The following is a 24,564-nucleotide window of genomic DNA, read 5'->3' on the forward strand; positions in this document are numbered from 1 at the left end:
TATAGTCTGGCTGAGCGGTGTACACAGAGTGTCAGTAAACAATGGTATATAGTCTGGCTGAGCGGTGTACACAGAGTGTCAGTAAACAATGGTATATAGTCTGGCTGAGCGGTGTACACAGAGTGTCAGTAAACAATGGTATATAGTCTGGCTGAGCGGTGTACACAGAGTGTCAGTAAACAATGGTATATAGTCTGGCTGAGCGGTGTACACCGAGTGTCAGTAAACAATGGTATATAGTCTGGCTGAGCGGTGTACACAGAGTGTCAGTAAACAATGGTATATAGTCTGGCTGAGCGGTGTACACAGAGTGTCAGTAAACAATGGTATATAGTCTGGCTGAGCGGTGTACACAGAGTGTCAGTAAACAATGGTATATAGTCTGGCTGAGCGGTGTACACAGAGTGTCAGTAAACAATGGTATATAGTCTGGCTGAGCGGTGTACACAGAGTGTCAGTAAACAATGGTATATAGTCTGGCTGAGCGGTGTACACAGAGTGGCAGTACACACAATGCTATATAGTCTGGCTGAGCGGTGTACACAGAGTGGCAGTACACACAATGCTATAGAGTCTGGCTGAGCGGTGTACACAGAGTGGCAGTACACACAATGCTATGTAGTCTGGCTGAGCGGTGTACACAGAGTGGCAGTAAACACAATGCTATATATAGCGTGGCTGAGCGAGGTGCACAGTGGCAGTACACACAATGCTATATAGTCAGGCTGAGCCGTGTACACAGAGTGGCAGTACACACAATGCTATATAGTGTGGCTGAGCGAGCGGTGTACTACTATTCCCAGCAGACACAGAACAGTAAACACAATGCTATATAGTGTGGGTGAGCGAGCGGTGTACCACTATTCCCAGCAGACACAGAACAGTAAACAGAATGCTATATAGTGTGGCTGAACGAGCGGTGTACCACTATTCCCAGCAGACACAGAACAGTAAACAGAATGCTATATAGTGTGGCTGAGCGAGCGGTGTACCACTATTCCCAGCAGACACAGAACAGTGAACAGAATGCTATATAGTGTGGCTGAGCGAGCGGTGTACTACTATTCCCAGCAGACACAGAACAGTAAACAGAATGCTATATAGTGTGGCTGAGCGAGGTACACAGAGTGGCAGTAAACAGAATGCTATATAGTGTGGCTGAGCGAGCGGTGTACTACTGTTCCCAGCAGCGACACACAATGACTGGGGGGGACCCTGGCTAGCGTGGCTGGAGAGCGAACTACCCTGCCTGCCTACCCAAAGCTAAACCCACAGAGAAATGGCGGAGATATGACGTGGTTCGGGTATTTATTTACCCGAACCACGTGACCGTTCGGCCAATCAGAGCGCGTTCGGGCCCGAACCACGTGACCCGTTCGGCCAATCACAGCGCTAGCCGAACGTTCGGGGAACGTTCGGCCATGCGCTCTTAGTTCGGCCATGTGGCCGAACGGTTTGGCCGAGCACCGTCAGGTGTTCGGCCGAACTCGAACATCACCCGAACAGGGTGATGTTCTGCAGAACCCGAACAGTGGCGAACACTGTTCGCCCATCACTAGCTTTGGCCAGGGATCGCTATACAGCCGCAATATGGCTGTATGAAGATCCCTGGCATTTTTTTCCTATTTTCCCAATTTTTTTTTATGTTTAGAGTGTGGGAATTTAAAAAAAAATAAAAAATTATGTGGGGTCCCCCCTCCTGAAACTTTTAAACCCCTTGTCCCCCATGCAGGCTGGGGTAGCCAGAATGTGGAGCTCTGACCGATTGGGGCTTCAAACCCTGACTATACCAGCTGCAAAAAAGGTCCCTTAATGCCAATTTTTGCTCCGGGCTATCTTTTGGGGGGGCCCCCCAGGTTTATTTTGCCCTGGGGCCCCATTGTTGCTTAAACCGGCCCTGCCTGTAATTAGTTCTAAAGGTTTTGAAATCAATAAAATGACAACAGTGCCCAAATGTATGCACCTGCTTTATTTTATTTAAACAAATATTGTGCACTTTCTGTAAATCCAATAAACTTCATTTCACTTCTCAAATATCACTGTGTGTCTCTTATATGATATATTTAACTGACATTTTTTATCATAACAACCAATGATTTATACAGGAAAATCATGACGATTAACAAGGTTGCCCAAACTTTCACATCCCACTGTACTTCAATAAATGGTATATGAATTGGCAAAGAAAGGACTCTGGACAGCCTGTGTGTCCAGCAATTTAACCCTTTCTCCGCTGGAGGGGGGAGATGGTAATCAAAGATGGGCAGTCTCTGCCACATGATCCAGTTCCACCCCCGTCAGAGGGAAAAGAGATATGAAATATCTGAAGTTATATCTCTGCGTCAGTTTAACACACAATGTGGAAAATTAAATGAGACCTGTGCGTTCCTTGTGTCCTCTGTTGCTCCCAGAGACCAAACACATTAATTATTATATTTAATTTCAGAGAAAAACGTATCTTTGAGACAGAAGGTGGTTGACAAACGTTTTCTGGCTTAAAGGATACCCAAACTGAAATGTGACATAATGAGATAGACATGTGTATGTACAGTGCCTAGCACACAAATAACTATGCTGTGTTCCTTTTTTTCTTTCTCTGCCTGAAAGAGTTAAATATAAGGTATGCAAGTGGCTGACTCAGTCCTGACTCAGACAGGAAGTGACTACAGTGTGACCCTCACTGATAAGAAATTCCAACTATAAAACACTTTCCTAGCAGAAAATGGCTTCTGAGAGCAAGAAAGAGGTAAAAAAGGGGAATTCTTATCAGTGAGGTTCACACTGTAGTCACTTCCTGTCTGAGTCAGGACTGAGTCAGCCACTTACATACCTGATATTTAACTCTATCAGGCAGAGAAAGAAAAAAGGAACACAGCATGGTTATTTGTGTGCTAGGCACTGTACATACACATGTCTATCTCATTATGTCAAATTTCAGTTCAGGTATCCTTTAAACACCTTCAGATTGGGTCCAGCGCTCATTTGCTAATTTTGATATGGCTGACATTTATGGAAAGGCTGATCAATATAGCAAAATTTAGATTGTAAGCCTTTGCAATGGTCTCCCCTCCCCACTTAGTGTGTCCCTCTTGATCTTGCAACCCCAGCTATGACACCTTTCCCATGGACTAACACAAACTTGAATTGCTGGGTCTTTGTAAATTCAAATGATCATGCATCTTATACCCAGCTTAAAGCGGAATATAACCCTGCATTTCAACTTTGCTCTAAAACATTATTTACAGTATATTATATGCAACCAGCATTTTTTTTTTAATAGACCAGCATTGGAAGGGTTACACAGGGCTTTAAAGTTCCTGGAGATTTCTGCAGACGCATCCGAAGCTCAGATAGTTACATTTTGTTTACATAAATGTATCTAAGTGTTGAATGTTACACACTTTGGCGGTCCTCCAGCTCAGTCAGAGAGAGTGAGTCACATTCAACACTTAGATACATTTATGTAAACAAAATGTAACTATCTGAGCTTCGGATGTGTCTGCAGAAATCTCCAGGAACTTTAAAGCCCTGTGTAACCCTTCCAATGCTGGTCTAGTAAAAAAAAAAATGCTGGTTGCATATAATATACTGTAAATAATGTTTTAGAGCAAAGTTGAAATGCAGGGTTATATTCCGCTTTAAGTGGTGCTCGGACACCCCCGATCATGGATTTGAGTAAATCCGGCCACGGTGGTATCAAAATCTGGATAAGCCGTGATTGCAATCCAGATTTGAAATGGACTTCCGAATTCGACTGGGATTTTTGCTGTGATTCCCTGTAAAATGTAGATGGACTTTAACATTAATAGCAAAGCCCCCATACATGCTACGCTCCCCTAAATTACATGGATTATAAGGGTGTGAAGGGGCAACAAGTTAAAAAAAAATCCCTCCAATCAGCTTATGGAGGTGGGGAGGGAAGGGACATGGGTGGGGAGCGGCGATATAGAGGAGGCGGGGGAGCGTCGGTGACAGGCAGCACAAAGGTAAACGGCCAGCTAGTGACAAGGCGCATGTCGCTAGCATGGAATTGCCACAGCAGGAGGAGCAGCGTGTGTCAGCAGCACTAGCAGCATATGAGGCCATCATGGGACATGACGGGGGGCACCACAGCAAAAAATTTAAATGAACCAGGCCAATTAGTAGTAGGTTGTAACTTGCGTTGGAAAGACAAGCATAATTAAAATTCCCAGGCAGCCACTTCATGTACCCCTATCGCCAACAGCATAGGCCAGGAACTCGCCTTCCATCCAAGCCCTAATGTGGGTATTACTTTTATTTTCAGGTGGGTGGGGCAGAGTAAGGATCATCCACAAGGCAAACCTAGAAAGTTGTCTAGCGGCCTGGCGGATGCAATTTTGCCTAGGGCCCCATTTCATCTTAATCCTATTCTAGGTAGGGGTGGGCATTAAAGGACCACTATCGCGAAAAAAGTAAGCAGTTAAAATCTGACAGAACCGACAGGTTTTGGACCAGTCCATCTTCTCATGGGGGATTCTCAGGGTTTTCTTTGTTTTCAACAGTATTTCCTGAACAGCAGATTAACTGCCAAAATAGAAAGATACCAGCCCACCTCCCTAATCACTTGCACTGCACACTATTTTGTCAGTTGGGCTTTGCAACTGCCATTCAGCAAATGCTGTTGAAAATGAAGAAAACCCTAAGAATCCCCCATGAGGAGATGGACTGGTCCAAAACCTGTCTGTTCTGTCAGATTGTAACTGCTTACTTATTTTCTCCATAGTGGTCCTTTAACCACCCTGGCGTTCTATTGAGATCGCCAGGGCGGCTGCGGGAGGGTTTTTTAATTAAAAAAAACTATTTCATGTAGCCAACTTAAAGTTGGCTGCATGAAAGCCCACTAGAGGGCGCTCCGGAGGCGTTCTTCCGATCGCCTCCGGCAAGCATAAGTAAAAAGGAAGGCTGCAATGAGCAGCCTTCCTTGTTTGGCTTTCCTCGTCGCCATGGCGACGAGCGGAGTGACGTCATGGACGTCAGCCGACGTCCTAACGTCAGCCGCCTCCGATCCAGCCCTTAGCGCTGGCCGGAACTATTTGTTCCGGCTGCGCAGGGCTCGGGCGGCTGGGGGGACCCTCTTTCGCCGCTCCTCGCGGCGGATCGCCGCAGAGCGGCGGCGATCAGGCAGCACACGCGGCTGGCAAAGTGCCGGCTGCGTGTGCTGCTTTTTATTTGAACAAAATCGGCCCAGCAGGGCCTGAGTGGCAGCCTCCGGCGGTAATGGACGAGCCCATACCGCTAAGGTGGTTAAATAAAACACCTGGTTGACTATGTTTTTATTCTTACAGGATCCCTGCGGGATATTGGAAAAGTGGACTGGGATAAAGATAATCTGGAGGAGACAATAAGACAATTTCCACTTAAATACCAAACTTACCAAACCGAACAGCATCCTCACTTCATCCTTCCAGTGCTCGTGTACAGGTACCAAACTTATGTTCAAACAGATGTCTTTTCACGTGCAGAAGACTTAATGAGAACTAGCTCATAAAGCTGGAGTAATGGTTGCCCACTTTTGCCACCTACTATCAGGGAATTTTCTTAAAATCCAGTCCAGGTTTTCTGGATCACTTATGTTCTCAACTGTTCTTGCTTGTCCGAAGTTTAGCAAATCAATCCCAGTGACTATTTCTGTTTGTCAAAGGTAGGAGATTTAGTGAATAGGTGTATTTTGTACTATACAGTCTGTCTTGCTCTACCATTCGGGCAAAGGGGTCAATTGCCCCAGGGCCCCAACTGCTCCAGGTGGACCCTACCCAGCCAAACTAACGAACATGTGGGAGCCACAGGGAGCAAAAAGAGAAAGGCGACCTGGAGCGTTTAGCAGTGCGGGGGGCCCCGGGAGCTGACTTTGATGGGGAGCTAGGGCGCCCCCAAGTTACTTTTGCGTTACACAAACTACACTCCAAAACTTTGTCAGCGGTCACTCTGCATGGCTAACCTCTATCACCAGTTATAGATAGCCCCCAATCTCTGTCAAACAGTCACTCTGCATGGATAACCTCTATCACCAGTTATAGATAGCCCAACAATCTCTGTCAGCAGTCACTCTGCATAGATAACCTCTATCACCAGTTATATATAGCCCCCCAATCTCTGTCAAAGAGTCACTCTTCATGGCTAACCTCTATCACCAGTTATAGATAGCCCAACAATCAGTGGTGCTCAACAGAGCTCGAATATTCGAGTAGCTCGAATATTCGAGCTCTTTTTCAGCTATTCGAGCTCGGTATTCGAGCTCCGAATAGCTACAGCTATTCGAATGGGCTATTCGAGTAAACTCGAATAGCCCATTCACTATTCGCGCTATTCGAGCAAACAGCGCTATTCGAGCTCGAATACCGAGCTCGAATAGCGTCATAGCCCAGATTGATGTCCTTAGAGCCAATCAGAGGGCTCCCAGGCCCTATGACGGCAGCCAATCACAGAGGGGGACCCTGGCCAGCCCCTACCACGGCCGGCCTTTGACCTGAGCGACCGGAGCGGTCGCTCAGGGCGCCTGCTTTCAGGGGGGCGCACGCTTCCCTCCCTAAGATAAAAGTATCTTCCCCGCCGGCCGCTGCACAGCTTCCCTCTTTCCCTATGCGCCCGCTCTGAGCACCTCTTATTTCCCTTCCTTCCCTCCCTCCTAGAGATTGAACGGTGCAGGCAGTGGCTCTGACTCACCGTCTATCTCACAAACAAACAGCAGCTTTGCTCAGCTGAGCTCCCGGGACATTCTTCTGCATTGTGGCTTTAAGGGTGCTCGCTTGATGAGGTCATCAAGCAAAGCCCTTATGTCCCGGGAGCTGACCAGAGCTGCTGTTTGCGAGATGGATGGTAAGTGACACTGCCTGCACCATTCTGTATGATGGAGGGAGGGAAGGAAGGAAGGGAAATGACAGGTGCTCAGGAGCGGGGCGCATTAATCAAAGGGAAGGAGGGAAGCTGTGTGCCGGGGAAAGATACTTTTATTGGAGGGAGGGAAGCTGAGTGCCAGGGGGCTTCTTATTTGACTCCATGGGTGTGTGTGTGTGCGTGCGTGTGTGTGTTCTGCGTATGTGCGATCTGCTTGTATGTGATCTGCGCATGTGTGTGTGCTGCTTGTATGTGATCTGCGCGTGTGTGTGTGCTGCTTGTATGTGATCTGCCCGTGTGTGTGTGCTGCTTGTATGTGATCTGCGCGTGTGTGTGCTGCTTGTATGTGATCTGTGTGTGTGCGCGAGATCTGCTTGAATGTGATCAGCATGTGTGTGTGTATATATATATATATATATATATATATATATATATATATATATATATATATATATATATATAAATGTATGTATATGTGTGTGAGTGTGTATATGTGTGTGTGTGTGTGTGTATGATCTGCATGTGTGTGTACGAGATCTGCGCGTGTGTGTGTGTGTGTGCGTGCGCGCGAGATCTGCGTGTGTGCGTGATCTGCTTGTATGAGATCTGCATTTGTGAGTGTGTGTATGTGTGTGTGCGAGATCTGCATGTGTCTGTGTGATCTGCATGTGTGCAATCTGTGTCTGCGTGCGTGAAGAGGATGAATGGGGGGGGGGGGGCACCAAAATCTGGTTCGCTCAGGGCGCTGTGAAACCTAAGGCCGGCCCTGGCCCCTACCCTATAAATAGCGGCCGCCATGTTCCGTTTTTCCGTCCTTGCCTGACTTTGTACAGAGAGAGATCTGCTCCTTTGTGCTTTGGCTTAGCAAGTGCTTTATTGTGGTCAATCACCTAGCGTTTTTGCTCACATACACCTCCTATATACACCTATATTGTTGTTAGTTAGATAGACATTGTATTTTAGTTAGTAGCTTGTGTGTTACATAGAGACAGGCAGCTGCTGCAGGCAAGCTTACACAGCTTTAGGCCTCAGGGCCTTGCCTGTGTGGGCAGCTGTCCTCCTGTCCTCTGTTAGTTTATTTCTCATCTTATCTATACCAGTGTTTCTGCTGTCCTTTACTACTGAGTGATTGTATTTTGTAGTTATACTGTAACTGTACTAGGACACTCACTGTCACTGTTTGTTCATAGCTCCTGCGTGTGTGCGTGCACAGTACACACACTCTATTTCCTTCTGATTACTACTGATTATTGTAATTTCTAGTTGTACTTACTGACTGCTACTACTTACTGTACTAGGGACACTCAGTCACTGTTCATAGGCTAGCTCCTGCGTGTGTGTGTGCGTGCACTGTCTGTACAGTACACACACTATTTCCTTCTGATTACTACTGATTATTGTAATTTCTAGTTGTACTTACTGTTACTACTTACTGTACTAGGGACACTCAGTCACTGTTCATAGGCTAGCTCCTGCGTGTGTGTGCGTGCACTCACTGTCTGTAGTGTACACACACTCTATTTCCTTCTGATTACTACTGATTATTGTAATTTCTAGTTGTACTTACTGACTGTTACTACTTACTGTACTAGGGACACTCAGTCACTGTTCATAGGCTAGCTCCTGCGTGTGTGTGTGCGTGCACTCACTGTCTGTAGTGTACACACACTCTATTTCCTTCTGATTACTACTGATTATTGTAATTTCTAGTTGTACTTACTGACTGTTACTACTTACTGTACTAGGGACACTCAGTCACTGTTCATAGGCTAGCTCCTGCGTGTGTGTGTGTGTGCGTGCACTCACTGTCTGTAGTGTACACACACTCTATTTCCTTCTACTGAATCTGATTACAACTGATTATTGTATTTTCTAGTTAGTGTACTATTGGAAACACTCACTGTGTTCACTGTTCACACTTACTGATTACCAATACCGATTATTGTATTTTGTATTTGTACTGTACTAATCACTTAGCGATCTAATCACTTAGTGATTAGTGTCACCTCACCCACCAACCCACTCCATTAAAGTACCCCACTTTTTCACCCGCCCTTTTAAAAAACTTTTGTGTTTACGCCCAAAACATCTAAGATGTCTGGAAGTGGCAGCCAGCGCGGTTTGGGCAAGGGGAAGGGCAGCAAGGGAATCAAGAGGAGAGGGAGCCGCGCCACCATGCACAGTTCCGCAGCAGCAGCAGCTGCGTCAGTGGCTAACATTCCTCCTATAGCCACTGGCCGTGGACGCCTTGGGCGCCCAGCAGGAGCATCTGCAACTCACGCTGCAGAGACACAGCAGCAGCAGCGTGTAGCACCTGCTCCTATTTTCCTCCAGCCGGGTCGCAAACGTCCCATTGAGGAAAAGGATGCAGCCACTGTGGTGCAACTGATGACGGAGGATGAGCAGCCCGCCATCAGCTCTGCATCCGAGGCCTCCACCCTCACCACCACCACCACCCCTGTTCGCAGCAGCCGCCCAGCAGGGCCTGGGGAGGAGGCCAGTTCACCGTCAGTTGGCGATCTGTCATTCAGCAGTCTTTTGACCCCAGGCATCATGAGTCAATTGTCTGCTGTTGTTGGCGATTTTGAGGAGGAGATGCTGATGGGCACTTTGGGGGAGGAGAAATTGGACAGCAAGACTGTGGCGACAGTCAAGCAGCCCATCCATGCATCAGGAGAGGAGTTTGGGGGGTCATCATCCCAGCAGGACATGTTTCAGGAGGGGGAGGATGATGATGACACGGTGACAGACAAAGACTGGGTGCCACCAGCTCCTGGGGATGTCGTCATCAGCAGCTCTGAGGAGGAGGAGGAGGATGCGCTTGTGGGCCTTGCAAGGAGGCGCATCATTGCAAGCATTGGCAGCAGTAGGCAGGTCTGCCAGTACCACCACCAGCCGCACCCAAGCCCCCCCCCCAACCACCACAGGGAGACAGGCAGCAGCGGCTCCAGGCTGTAGGGGGTTGTTTTTGTCACCAATCTGGCGATTTTTTACAATGCCCACAGTGTACAGCAAGTACGCCACTTGCAACCACTGTCAGCGGAAGTTGAGCAGAGGTGCAGACCCCTTAAAGTTCAGCACCAGCTCGCTCATCAACCACCTTGCTGCTAAACATTTCCACCAGCATGAGGAGTTCCAGAGGCTGAAGGCATCTGGTGCTGGCAGTGGCACCACACCCATCACTGCACAGCCTTCAGCAGCAGCAGCAGCAACAGCAGCCACCCGCCCTCCTGCTCCTCCAGCAGCACTAGCAGGAGTGCGGAAACGCACTGCTCCTCCCCTCTCTGCAACTCCTGCCGCCGACACTGAGGCCTGTTCTGGCAGCCAGTCCTCAGTGGCCTCCTCTGCTGTGTCCGCTGATTCCCGTGCTAGCAAAAGGCCACGCCAGAGCCTTTTGAGCGAGTCCTTCCAGGGGGTGGTTAGGGCTCTGCCTCCCAGCAGCCGTCGCATGCGGCAGCTGAACGGCTTGCTGGCACGGGCCATGTGCTCCCAACTCCTGCCGTACACGCTCGTGCAGGAGGGGAGCGACATGCGTGCGCTGCTTGCTTGTGCAGCCCCAGACTGGCAGCTCCCCAGCAGACACTACTTTGCCCGCAAGGCTATTCCTGCACTGCACCGCTTTGTGATGGCCAATGTGGAGCGAGGGCTGGAGCACGCGGTTGGTGAAAGGGTCCACGTCACCATGGACTCCTGGAGCAGCCGCTTCGGGACAGGCCGCTACCTGTCCTTCACTGTCCACTGGGTCAGCTTCAGAGGCGGGACAAGGTCCTCCAGCACCCAAGGCTGAGACACCAAAGTGCGCCCCTCCATCCCTGCCACCCCAGCCGTCACACACTGATTGCTATTAGACTAAGAGGTGCCACAGGGCCCACAACCTCCCCAACACCTTAATATCTAGTTATCTGGCTTGCAGTCACTGCTATGTATCCCCTTTTCTTATTTCTTTCTGCTTCAAACACAATTAGGAATGACAGCTGAATGAATTGTGTGCCCCCTCCTACACTGCACCCTGAGGCTGGAGCCTCTCCAGCCTATGCCTCGGCCCGGCCCTGGTCAGCTTGGTGGAAGGGGGTGAGGATGGGAGAGCAGCAGCGGGCACAGCAGCAGCAGCAACACAGTGGGTGGTGCCACCCCGCAGGGTCAGGGGAACTGCAGCAGGTTCCTCCGATCCTCTGCCATCCTCCGGCACACCTGGCCAAACCCCCCGCCTCAGCAGCAGCGTGAAGGCCCGCCACTGCCAAGCGCTGCTGCAGTTGGTCAGCCTTGGGAAGACCAAACTGACGGCAACCCATGTGTTGGCCAAACTCCAGGAGCAGGAGAGGATTTGGCTGACCCCCAGAGGCCTCAGAGTCGGAGAGGTGGTGGCCGACAATGGGGCCAATCTGGTTGCCGCAATCGGCAGGGGAAACCTGACCCACATCCCCTGTCTTGCCCACGTGCTGAACCTGGTGGTGCAGAAGTTCTTGCGCACCTACCAGGGGATGGGCGAACTGCTGGAAACGGCAAGGAACGTTGTGCGTCACTTCCGGCGCTCGGCTGCAGCCTGTGCGAGCCTGGAAGACGTGCAAAAGGAGCTGGAGCTGCCACGCCATCGGCTGATCATTGACGTTCCAACTCGCTGGAATTCCACCCTGGCGATGTTGGAGCGTCTGGTTGAACAGAAGCACGCTGTCAACCAGTACCTTGCCCTGGCCACTGTTTCCGCCGCTCAGAAAAGGGACAAGACCAGCAACACCCCGTCCATCGTCCCCGATGATGACTGGAGGCACATGCAGCAGGTGTGCTTAGTGCTGGCTCCCTTTCTGCAGGCCACTAACATGGTGAGCAGGGACCATGCTATGGTCTGCGAGTGGGTGCCCCTGGTTTGTCTGCTGAACAGGGCCCTCGATGCTTTGCTGGAACAGGGAGCGGCAGCCTTGGACCAGCAGGAGCGGCATGCAGCTGCACAGTCCACCTCTGAGGGGGAGGAGGAGGAGGACTTGGTGGAGGTCCCTGACCTTGCTGCTGATGAGAGGGTTCAGCACAGCGCAGCTGAGTTGGTGCGGGGGTGGAGAGAGGATGAGGCTGAGGAGGCAGAGGAGGAGGATGAGGACAGCACTGCCGTCGATGTGCCAGCACACGTGGCCCGCCTCTTTCCAATGGCAGCGCACATGCTGACGTGCCTGCGCAGGGACCCCAGGGTGATCCAGATGAAGCAGAGGGAGGACATCTGGATCAGCATGATGTTGGACCCACGCCTCAAGGGGAAGTTGAGCCAGTTCCTGCCGCCTGCAGGAGGAGACCCAGCGCAACAAATAAGGAGCTTGCAGCAGGCCCTTGTTGAGCGCTTGGAGGAAGCCTTCCCCCAGCCTTCCACCCCCACTGTCCAGCCAGCACAGAGGCAGCAGCAGGTGCCTGCATCCAGCAGCAAGCGCCCCACAGACCTGCTGTCTCTCAGCAACGAGCTTTACAGGACTGTAGAGGCTCCGGCAGCAGTGACTAGAGAGGAGGTGCATGCAGCAGCATCCTCCTCCGGTCACAGCCAGCGCCTGACCCACATGGTGGCTGACTACATGGGGTCCTACAGCGGGCTTGACAGCGATGCCCCTGTTGATCCCATGGAGTATTGGGTCAAGCGCCTGGAGATCTGGAGCGAGCTGGCGCAGTATGCCCTGGAAGTGCTGTCCTGTCCCCCTTCCAGCGTGCTGTCCGAGCGCTGCTTCAGTGCAGCTGGTGGCGTGGTCACCGAGAAACGCTCACGTCTGTCTCACAAGTCTGTGGACAGACTGACGTTTCTCAAGATGAACCAGGCGTGGGTGGAAGGCGAGTTCCTGGCCCCTGTTGTCGGCGAGAGGGGGACATGAACTGGCTACCGGAAGAACCATCGTTAATGTGCCTTACCACCCTTTACCACCTCCTGGCTCCTGCTCACTAAGCCAGCCTGGTTCACTTTGACTATTACGTCGCCTGCAGCCACACATTTTACACCTACAGTGGGCTGCTGTGTACTGCCCTTCTGCTGTCTGTCTGTGTTTCCCACTGCCAGGGTACACAGATTTACCTTCTGCTGCCACTCTGCCACCAGCTATTACGTCAAACAATAGCTATATCTGTCTGTGTAATTTGCTGTAAAAAAAAAAAAAAAATAAACCATTAAAAAAAAAAAGTTTTAATTTTTCTGAGGTGCCCGGGTTGAAAACTGTGTTGTCCCAGTTGTGTATTGGACACGATGTGGGCTGCACGACCGCTGTCTGGGACCTCCTGCCTGCTGTGTTTATTTACAGCCCTGGTATCACCGCTAGGTACCAGGGCTATTATGTCACGCTGCCTACCTACTTGCTGCCACACTCACACTACTCCTCCATTCCTCCTGCTGCTGCTGCTGTCTGTCTGTGTTTCCCACTGCCAGGGTACACAGATTTACCTTCTGCTGCCACGCTGCCACCAGCTATTACGTCAAACAATAGCTATATCTGTGTAATTTGTTGTAAAAACAAAACAAAAAAAACATTAAAAAAAGACAAAAATTACTTACGGTAATGTCTTTTCCAGAAGACGAAAGGACAGCAACCCTGAGACTTGTCTCCTTCCATAACTCACTGGACAGGAAGCTAGATAAGAATTTGCATAATAGATTAGATAGGGATTAGACAGGTATATACAACATAGTTCCCGCTTACCCCATCAGTTGTAAAAAAGAAAGACTCCACACAGAATGATGCTTCAAAATAAATTTTAATAAGACAAAATCCGGGTGGGTAGTAAGGGTGCTGTCCTTTCGTCTTCTGGAAAAGACATTACCGTAAGTAATTTTTGTCTTTCCCAGAACGTCTCAGGACAGCAACCCTGAGATGATATACAAGATCAATTTAGGGGGGGACTACAGCTTGCAATACTTTTCTGCCAAAACATAGATCAGAATTTGACAATACATCCAGTTTATAATGTTTGACAAATGTATTGTGACTTGACCAGGTGGCTGCCTTACATATTTGCTCGATAGTGGCTCCTGCCCTCTCTGCCCAGGAAGTCGAGACAGCTCTCGTCGAATGTGCTCTGATTGTAGAAACAAGCTGCTTCCCCTGATGAAAGTAGGATAAAGCAATTGCTTGTTTAATCCATCTGGCAATTGTTGGCCTAGATGCTTGTTTGCCTCTAAATTTACCTGCGAATAGTACCAGTAAAGCATTAGATTTTCGCCATGACTTGGACCGCTGAAGATATTCGATTACACATCTTCTGACATCTAAAGAATGCAACTTATTTTCTTTTTGATTAGATGGGTTGTTACAAAAAGATGGTAAAAAAATCTCCTGGGATCTGTGAAACTTGGAAGATACTTTAGGAAGAAAGGATACATCTAGCCGTAGCGTAATCCTTTCTTCACTGATAACACAATAAGGTTCATTTATTGAAAGAGCCTGTAGTTCTCCTATTCTTCTGGCAGTTATTGCTAACAAAAAAGCAGTCTTTAGTGTCAATAGCTTATCAGATATATCAGAAATAGGCTCAAAGGGCGATTCACATAGAGCTTGCAACACCGTATTTAGGTCCCATGACGGAATCTTTGACTGGACAACTGGTCGAAGCCTCCTTGTTGCTCTAAAGAATCTGACCACATATTCTTCCTCCGCTAATCTTCTCTCCAGGAAAACACTCAGAGCCGATACTTGTACTTTTAATGTGCTGATGCTAAGACCTTTTTGAAATCCACATTGTAGAAACTCCAGCACCGAATTTGAGTGTGATGTGTCCGTCTCATTCTTCAAACACCAGGAGAGATATGTTTTCCAAGCCTTATGATATATCTGGCGTGTAACTTTTTTCCTACTCTGAATGAGTGTTTCTGATAATCTATTAGAGAAACCTTTGCTCTTTAATATCCTCCATTCAGGCTCCATGCCGAAAGCCGAAGAAGAGTCGGATTGGGATGAAACGCTGGGCCCTGGGTCAGTAGATCCTGACGACATGGAAGGATCAGATGGTCTGAGGCTAAGCGCTGAAGTGGAGCAAACCAAGGTCTCTTGGGCCAGAAAGGAACAACCAGAATGACTTGTGCTTGGTCTCGCCATATCTTGTTCAAAACCCTCGAGATGAGATGTAGGGGGGGAAAGGCGTACATCTTGTGCTGGCTCCAGCTGATTGAGAATGCATCCACTTCCCATGGATTGTCCTGTGGGCACAGGGAACAAAATAGAGGGCATTTCGTATTGATTCGTCTTGCAAACAGATCTACCTGTGGAGCCCCCCAGAGATTCGAAATTTCCTGAAATATTTGATCGTTCAGGCTCCATTCGTCTTGAGAGAGGTTCCATCTGCTTAAATAATCTGCTAGATAGTTGAGCGTCCCTTTCAGATGTACTGCTTTTAAGGAAAGTAGACTCTTTTCTGCCCAATGAAGAATCCTTGATGCTTGGGACCTTAAAACTCTGCTCTTCGTACCCCCCTGCCGGTTCAGGTAGGCCACTACTGTACTGTTGTCCGTACGAATAGTCACATGGGATTGGTGAATCTGAGTCTGGAATGCCTGAAGTGCTTCCCATACAGCTTGCAACTCCCTGCTGTTTGAAGATCGTTTGTGAAGATGTGCAGACCATTGACCTTGAGCAAGAAGAGTATTCAGATGTGCTCCCCAACCCCCGGAGCTTGCGTCTGTAGTTATTACAGTCTGGGTTGGAAAGTCCCAAAGATTTCCTCTGGAGAGATGATTTGCCTCCAGCCACCAAAGAAGAGAGTGCTTGACACTCCAAGGAATCTGAAACTTCTTGTCTATAGAAGATAACCTCTTGTCCCATTTGGATAAAATCCAGCTTTGAAGTACTCTCGAATGAAGTTGACCCCATTGTACTGCAGGAAACGATGCTGTTAATAAGCCCAGTAGCGCCATAGCCTTTCTTAGAGAAATGATCTTTATTCTCTGAAAAGAAAGAACAGAATTTAGTAAAACAGTAGATTTCCTGGAAGGCAAAACAAGTGTTTTATTGCCAGTACAGATCACAAAGCCCAGGAACTCCATACTCTGCTGAGGTTTTAAAGAGGATTTCTCCCAGTTAATCACCCACCCAAGGGACTGAAGAAAATCAAGTGTGAACTCTGTTTGGAGATTTACTGAGTGGACAGAAGGACCTCAAAGAAGTAAATCGTCCAGGTAGGCCATAATCTGGATAGAGTCTAGTCTCAGGACAGCTAAAACTTCTGCCATAACTTTGGTAAATAGCCATGGGGCTGAAGATAAACCAAAGGGGAGGGCACTAAAGTGTCTTACCTCTCCGCGTAGAACCACTGCGAACCTCAGGAATTGCTGTGATTCTAGGTGAATTGGCAGATGTAGGTAAGCGTCTTTGAGGTCTAGAGAGGTTAACCAACAGCCCTCTTGTAGCAGATTTATCACTGAGCGAATGTTGTCCATTCGGAATTTCCTGTAACGGACTGCCTTGTTTAATTTCTTCAGATTCAGGATAAATCTGTAGTTCCCCTGAGGCTTCTTTATCAGGAACACTGGAGAGTAAAATCCTAGACATTCCTGGCATCTTGGGACTTGTCTGATGACTCTTTTTTCTAGTAGAGAGTTTACTTCGTTTAGTAATGCCTGTGCCTGGTCTGGACTGTTTGGACAGGGAGTCACAAAGAACTGTGTCGGTGGGCGCTTGATAAATTCTATTTTGTATCCCTGTAAGATTATGTTTAACAACCAATTGTTCTGGAATGTCTCCTGCCATCTTTCGAAGAAATGGGCTAGTCTGCCGCCCACCGGTATTCTGGCGTCATTGTTTTGTTGGAGGGTTTGGATTGGAGTAAGAGGGATTTCCTCTTGGCCGCTGCGTTCTATTTGGCACCCACTTCTTCTTCTGGATATTCCTACTTTCTGTTTCTTGTTTTCCTGAAGGACGAAAGGAACGATTGAAACGAAAATTTCTCCGCTTAACTGGAAAATTTTTCTTTTTATCTGCAGATCTTTCCAAAGTCTCTTCCAACTTTGTTCCAAACAAGAGATTGCCTTCACATGGAATTCCGCATAGTTTAGACTTGGAAGAGGTATCACCCTGCCAGGTCTTTACCCACACTCCTCTCCTAGCAGAATTTACCAGAGCTGTTGTTCTAGCCGTTAGGCGTACTGAGTCATCTGCCGCATCCGCCAGATAATTAGTGGCATGTAGGATCTTAGGGAAGGCATTCAATATTTCCTCTCTAGGTATGCCTGACGCAATCTGTGATTATATTTCCATTATCCATAACTTTAGGGATCTAGCCACTGCAGTAGATGCTACCGAAGGCTTGAAGTTTAAAGAAGCTGCCTCCCATGCCCTTCTTAAGATGTTATCCATTTTCCTGTCAATTGGATCTTTTAGGCAACCTAAATCTTCAAATTGCAGATCCGACCTTCTGGACACTTTAGATAGTGAAGGGTCAAGTTTAGGTGAGGTCCCCCAAAACTTTTGATCTTCTGCGTTATATGGGTATCTCTTGGCCAAAGACTTAGGCCAAAAGGCTCTCTTTTCAGGATTGTCCCATTCTCTTTTAATGATGTCTTTAAGACTATTATGCACAGGAATAAAGGACATCTGAGGTTCAGATAAAGTCTTATACATTTGATCTAGGGGTGTTAATGTTTTCTTTTCTGTAGCAATTCCCATTGCCGTGTGCATGGCCTCTAACAGTTCTTTCATAAAGTGGAGAAAGCAAACCTATGGCATTTACTACTCTTTTCTTCCGCATTATCTGTTTCAGAAGGTATTTCATCAAAAGAGGAAATTTCCATTTCTCCTTCGGATCTTTCTGATTCCTCTGAAACCACAACGTCTAATTTCCTCTTCTTAGTCGGAGGGGTACCTTCAGGAGCCCGATCCGGCTGTTTAGTAGCCACAGAACTCGAGGGTCCCGATAGGACTGTCAAACCTGTCCTTACTGGAGAGGTAGCTGAGCTTTTCATAGTCTCTACTGCTGAGGAGATTTCTGCTCTAATCCATCCTTTTAAATCTTTAAACATAGAAGGAGATTCTTCTCTGACCACTTTATCTGTACAAGACTGACATAACATTTTAGATGAGGATGAAGACAAATGACCCTTGCAAACTGCACATTTCTTAGAAGGCTTATGAGATGCTTTAGCTTCAGAGTCTTTAGATTTATCAGTGTCAGTTTTATCAGGCTTGTTAGGGAGTTCTTTATCAGACTTAGTGTCCATCTTCCGGGGTTTAGGCTAAAATAAAACACAAAGAAAAAAACCCCAATCAGCCTGATAACCCTCAATAATTAGCCAATATGAATCAAGGAACCACAATGATGCATACCAGAGAGGGTACGGAGCTTGACTCCACAGAGCCCTGGGAGGAAGATCCAGAGGCAGCCTCCATAGTCACAGACACTGTAAAGAGTGACTAAGTTAGTTAAGTAGAATGTACCTGCCCACAGCATAATAACATTATCCCTGGCTATCACCAGAGATCCTACCAGTCCAGAAGATTCCACAGCTTTCCAAGTGGTTACTGCAGCCTGCACGTCCGCTGTCCGGAGGAATCCGTGCTAAACGCTGCACTGGAGCGCACGCCGGGCCAGGAGACTTCCTGCTTCCGGCTTCTGGTCACGTGGGTGCCAATCACGTGATGCGCGGGCGGGACTTCCGGAATCCGTACGAACTTCCGTATGCTGGGGAAGGCTACGGCGTGCAGCGTGATCCCGCGCGAGGACAACTAGCCTGCGCAGCCAGGGAGATCACACAAGCAGCGGCTCCTGCAACAAGCATGGGTGGCCAGCCATATCCCCACACCTAGCATCCTGCTGGACAGGATAACAACTGATGGGGTAAGCGGGAACTATGTTGTATATACTTGTCTAATCCCTATCTAATCTATTATGCAAATTCTTATCTAGCTTCCTGTCCAGTGAGTTATGGAAGGAGACAAGTCTCAGGGTTGCTGTCCTGAGACGTTCTGGGAAAAAAAGGTTTAATTTTTCTGAGGTGCCCGGGTTGAAAACTGTGTTGTCCCAGTTGTGTATTGGACACGATGTGGGCTGCACGACCGCTGTCTGGGACCTCCTGCCTGCAGTGTTTATTTACAGCCCTGGTATCACCGCTAGGTACCAGGGCTATTATGTCATGCTGCCTACCTACCTGCTGCCACACTCACACTACTCCTCCATTCCTCCTGCTGCTGCTGCTGTCTGTCTGTGTTTCCCACTGCCAGGGTACACAGAATTACCTTCTGCTGCCACTCTGCCACCAGCTATTACGTCAAACAATAGCTGCTCACATTACTCCTCCATTCCTCCTGCTGCTGCTGCTGTCTGTCTGTGTTTCCCACTGCCAGGGTACACAGATTTACCTTCTGCTGCCACTCTGCCACCAGCTATTACGTCAAACAATAGCTATATCTGTGTAATTTGTTGTAAAAACAAAACAAAAAAACCATTAAAAAAAAAGGTTTAATTTTTCTGAGGTGCCCGGGTTCAAAACTGTGTTGCCCCAGTTGTGTATTGGACACGATGTGGGCTGCACGACCGCTGTCTGGGACCTCCTGCCTGCTGTGTTTATTTACAGCCCTGGTATCACCGCTAGGTACCAGGGCTATTATGTCACGCTGCCTGCCTCATTGACTGCCTGCTGCCACACACTCATCCTCCTCCTCCTGCTGCTGAATTTACCTCCTGCTGTCTGTGTGTTTCCACTGCCAGGGAGCACATACAATGGCGCTTCCAACATGCGTGCGCCACCAGCTATTTGTTACGCTCAAAAATAGCTGCATTTCTTTAAAAAAACAAAAAATATATATATACTTTTTATTAATACTGTGTGATATTATTTTTAGAGGTGTCCGGGTTGAAAACTGTGTTGTCCCAGTTGTGTATTGGACATGATGTGGGCTTCACGACCGCTGTCTGGAACCTCATGCTGTGTATTTACGGCCTGGTACCACCGCTAGGTACCACACAGCCTATTATGTCTCGCTGCCTGCCTCATTGACTGCCTGCTGCCACACAATCATCATCCTCCTCCTCCTGCTGCTGCTGCTGAATTTACCTCCTGCTGTCTGTGTGTTTCCACTGCCAGGGAGCACATACAATGGCGCTTCCAACATGCGTGCGCCACCAGCTATTTATTACGCTCAAAAATAGCTGCATTTCTTTAAAAAAAAAATATAAAAGAGAAATAAGTGAAGAAGAAGAAGATATAGAAAAAGAAGAAGAAGGAGAAGAAGAAGAAGAAGATATAGAAAAAGAAGATGATGAAGAAGATGATGAAGAAGAAGATGAAGAAGAAGATGAAGAAGAAGATGAAGAAGAAGATGAAGAAGAAGATGAAGATGAAGATGAAGAAGAAGATGAAGATGAAGATGAAGATGAAGAAGAAGAAGAAGAAGAAGACGATATAGAAGAAGAAGAAGAAGATAAAGAAGAAGAAGATATAGAAGAAGAAGATGAAGAAGAAGAAGAAGAAGAAGAAGAAGAAGAAGAAGAAGAAGAAGAAGAAGAAGAAGAAGAAGAAGAAGAAGAAGAAGAAGAAGAAGAAGAAGAAGAAGAAGAAGAAGAAGAAGAAGAAGAAGAAGAAGTATATACAGTACTGAACAAAATTTTGGACACAACTTCTCTTTCCACCTTTTTTTTTTTTAAAGGAACATCCCCACATAATCACTTGCTGTTGTTACTTGGAAAAAAAAGATGTTTCTTGCATCATTCACCCTCAAAACAAGTGTTGGAAGCTATTTAAAGAGAATCTGTATTGTTAAAATCGCACAAAAGTAAACATACCAGTGCATTAGGGGACATCTCCTATTACCCTCTGTCACAATTTTGCCGTTCCTCGCCGCATTAAAAGTGGTTAAAAACAGTTTTAAAAAGTTTGTTTATAAACAAACAAAATGGCCACCAAAACAGGAAGTAGGTTGATGTACAGTATGTCCACACATAGAAAATACATCCATACACAAGCAGGCTGTATACACTCTTCCTTTTGAATCTCAAGAGATCATTTGTGTGTTTCTTTCCCCCTGTTCTCATGCACTGAAGTTTCAAGCTGCTCTTTTCTTCCTGCAAACAGCTTTGCCCTTGTCTGTAATTCTTCAGTATGTGAAAGCCCAGCCAGCTCAGAGGACGATTTATCCAGCTTGTAAAAGATAAGAGAGAAGAGAGAAGCTGCTCTAATCCTAAATAACACACAGGCAGTGTGCATAGAGGGGCCTGGAAGGGGGAGTTCATAGCAGAACCACAACACTGAAGAACTTGGCAGCCTTCCAGACACAGGCCGACAAGTCTGACAGGGGAAAGATACATTGATTTATTACAGAGACTGTCATAGTAGAACGTGCTGCAGTAAGCTAGAACACATTAGAATCAGTGCTGGGCCGAAATTACGCATTAGCGTAATTACGCATCGTAATTCACTACAAATGCACCGTAAGCGTTACGTGTAAGGTTACGGTATTACGCGTAATTAATTACGCGTAGATCGCAGGGTTACGTTTTACGCGTAACAAATTACGCGTAAGACAGTAAACTCCCATTGAAATTACACAGTCTGCCGTAATCGCGTAATATTACGCTCCCGTATAATATAAAAAAGCCGCCGACTTTAAGGGTTAATAGCAAAGCCCCCTTAAGTGCTAAGAGCCTCAAATTTGGAGAATATATTAAGGAGATCAGAAGGAATAAGAGGAAAAAAAAATTTTTCAAAAAGACCTTATAGTTTTTGAGAAAATCGATGTTAAAGTTTCAAAGGAAAAATATATACATTTAAAAACCCGCCGACTTTAACGGTTAATAGCAAAGCCTGCTTAAAATTTAGGAACACCAAATTCACAGGGTATATTAAGGGGATCAGTGGGAATAAGAGGAAAAAAATTTTTTTCAAAAAGACCTTATAGTTTTTGAGAAAATCGATTTTTAAGTTTCAAGGGCGAAAATGTCTTTTAAATGCGGAAAATGTCAGTTTTTTTTGCACAGGTAACAATAGTGTTTTATTTTCATAGATTCCCCCAAGTGGGAAGAGTTTTACTTACTTCGTTCTGAGTGTGGGAAATATAAAAAAAAAACGACGTGGGGTCCCCCCTCCCAGACCTCTTTAACCCCTTGTCCCCCATGCAGACTGGGATAGCCAGAATGCGGAGCACCGGCCGCGTGGGGCTCCGCACCCTGACTATACCAGCCCGCATGGTCCATGGATTGGGGGGTCTCAGAAGGGGAGGGGCAGCCAAGCTTTCCCCTCCCCCTCCGAGCCCTTGTCCAATCCAAGGACAAGGGGCTCTTCTCCACCTCCGATGGGCGGTGGAGGTGGAGGCCGCGATTTCCTGGGGAGGGGTTCATGGTGGCATCTGGGAGTCCCCTTTAAAAAGGGGTCCCCCAGATGCCCACCCCCCTCCCAGGAGAAATGAGTATAGAGGTACTTGTAGTACCCCTTACCCATTTCCTTTAAGAGTTAAAAGTAAATAAACACACAAACACATAGAAAAAGTATTTTAATTGAACAAAAAACATAACCACGAAAAAAGTCCTTTAATATTCTTAATTAACCATTAATACTTACCTGTCCCTTTAAAAGCCAGTTCCCACGCAATATCCTCGGAAATATACTAATCAGTTACAATGTAACAAAGTTATTACAATGTAACAACTTTGTTACTTTGTAACACCACCGCACCCGACGTCACTCGCCGCTCACCCGCCGGCCGCCGCATACACTCTAAGTCCCCGCCGGCTCCCGCCGTCCACTCCGCCCACACCTGTCACCCATATACATGCTGGCACCCATGGGTGCCAGCATGTATATAGGTGACATGTGGGAGAGGCAGGGAGGGCAGCGGAGCCGGCGGGGACTTAGCGTCCCTTCACCCGACAGAGCTCTGAGCTATATTAGCTCAGAGCTCTCCAAAGCATCTTTGTATTTGGGCTCCAAGGAGCACCATTGGTCCTTAGCAGACCAATGGGGTTCCTTCAAATCAGAAGGAACCCCATTGGTCTGCTAAGGACCAATGGGGCTCCTTGGAGCCCAAATACAAAGATGCTTAGAGAGCTCTGAGCTATAGCTCAGAGCTCTGTCGGGTCCTGCAGCGCAGACGTGGCGGCGGCGGCGGCGGTGAGTGACGTCGGGTGCGGTGGTGTTACAATGTAACAAAGTTGTTACATTGAATAACTTTGTTACATTGTAACTGATTAGTATATTTCCGAGGATATTGCGTGGGAACTGGCTTTTAAAGGGACAGGTAAGTATTAATGGTTAATTAAGAATATTAAAGGACTTTTTTCGTGGTTATGTTTTTTGTTCAATTAAAATACTTTTTCTATGTGTTTGTGTGTTTATTTACTTTTAACTCTTAAAGGAAATGGGTAAGGGGTACTACAAGTACCTCTATACTCATTTCTCCTGGGAGGGGGGTGGGCATCTGGGGGACCCCTTTTTAAAGGGGACTCCCAGATGCCACCATGAACCCCTCCCCAGGAAATCGCGGCCTCCACCTCCACCGCCCATCGGAGGTGGAGAAGAGCCCCTTGTCCTTGGATTGGACAAGGGCTCGGAGGGGGAGGGGAAAGCTTGGCTGCCCCTCCCCTTCCGAGACCCCCCAATCCATGGACCATGCGGGCTGGTATAGTCAGGGTGCGGAGCCCCACGCGGCCGGTGCTCCGCATTCTGGCTATCCCAGTCTGCATGGGGGACAAGGGGTTAAAGAGGTCTGGGAGGGGGGACCCCACGTCGTTTTTTTTTTATATTTCCCACACTCAGAACGAAGTAAGTAAAACTCTTCCCACTTGGGGGAATCTATGAAAATAAAACACTATTGTTACCTGTGCAAAAAAAACTGACATTTTCCGCATTTAAAAGACATTTTCGCCCTGGAAACTTAAAAATCGATTTTCTCAAAAACTATAAGGTCTTTTTGAAAAAAAATTTTTTCCTCTTATTCCCACTGATCCACTTAATATACCCTGTGAATTTGGTGTTCCTAAATTTTAAGCAGGCTTTGCTATTAACCGTTAAAGTCGGCGGGTTTTTAAATGTATATATTTTTCCTTTGAAACTTTAACATCGATTTTCTCAAAAACTATAAGGTCTTTTTGAAAAAAAATTTTTTCCTCTTATTCCTTCTGATCTCCTTAATATATTCTCCAAATTTGAGGCTCTTAGCACTTAAGGGGGCTTTGCTATTAACCCTTAAAGTCGGCGGCTACCTAACATTGATCCATGCGTCAACTTTTCCGCTTGGCAGCATGACCTTACGCATTAATTGCTAGCAGGATTTTACGCGTAAGCCTATAACGTAATAACCTGCACTACGGTATACTTACGCGTAATTGCGTAAGTGCTATGCGTAATTATGGACATGTACCGAAATTTACTGTCTATGCCGTAAGCGTAATTTCGTAATGCGTAATAGCGTAAAATTACGCGTAATGATCCGTAAGCGTAGCTTTCTCCATTACGACCAGCACTGATTAGAATAGCTTTTGGAACTTGTAGGATGATAAAAACAGGATGCAATTTTTGTTACGGAGTCTCTTTAAGGCCAATTCGAATAGTCAGCTCGAATAATGAGCTCGAATACCAACTCGAATAGTGAGCTCGAAGTCCGAGGTCGAATCGAATAGTAAAAAATATTCGACTCGAATATTCGACCGAACGCGAATAATTTACTATTCGAATTCGACCAAACTCGAATAATAAAAAGGGGTATCCGAGCACCACTGCCAACAATCTCTGTCAGCGGTCACTCTGCATGACTAACCTCTATCACCAGTTATAGA

The 24,564-nt window shown here is 47.1% G+C and overlaps 1 protein-coding gene across 1 annotated transcript in view; it reads left to right on the forward strand.

The window, feature by feature from the left end:
* LOC137525396 (uncharacterized) overlaps positions 1 to 24,564 on the forward strand; it is a 119,316-nt gene that overhangs the window by 7,883 nt on the left and 86,869 nt on the right. The window contains exon 2 of the mRNA XM_068246473.1: positions 5,307 to 5,442. Within this exon, the coding sequence (XP_068102574.1) occupies positions 5,307 to 5,442 (136 nt within the window). The remainder of the gene's footprint in view (positions 1 to 5,306; positions 5,443 to 24,564) is intronic.

Source organism: Hyperolius riggenbachi, chromosome 7 (assembly GCF_040937935.1).
Source record: "Hyperolius riggenbachi isolate aHypRig1 chromosome 7, aHypRig1.pri, whole genome shotgun sequence".
Lineage (NCBI taxonomy): Eukaryota > Metazoa > Chordata > Amphibia > Anura > Hyperoliidae > Hyperolius > Hyperolius riggenbachi.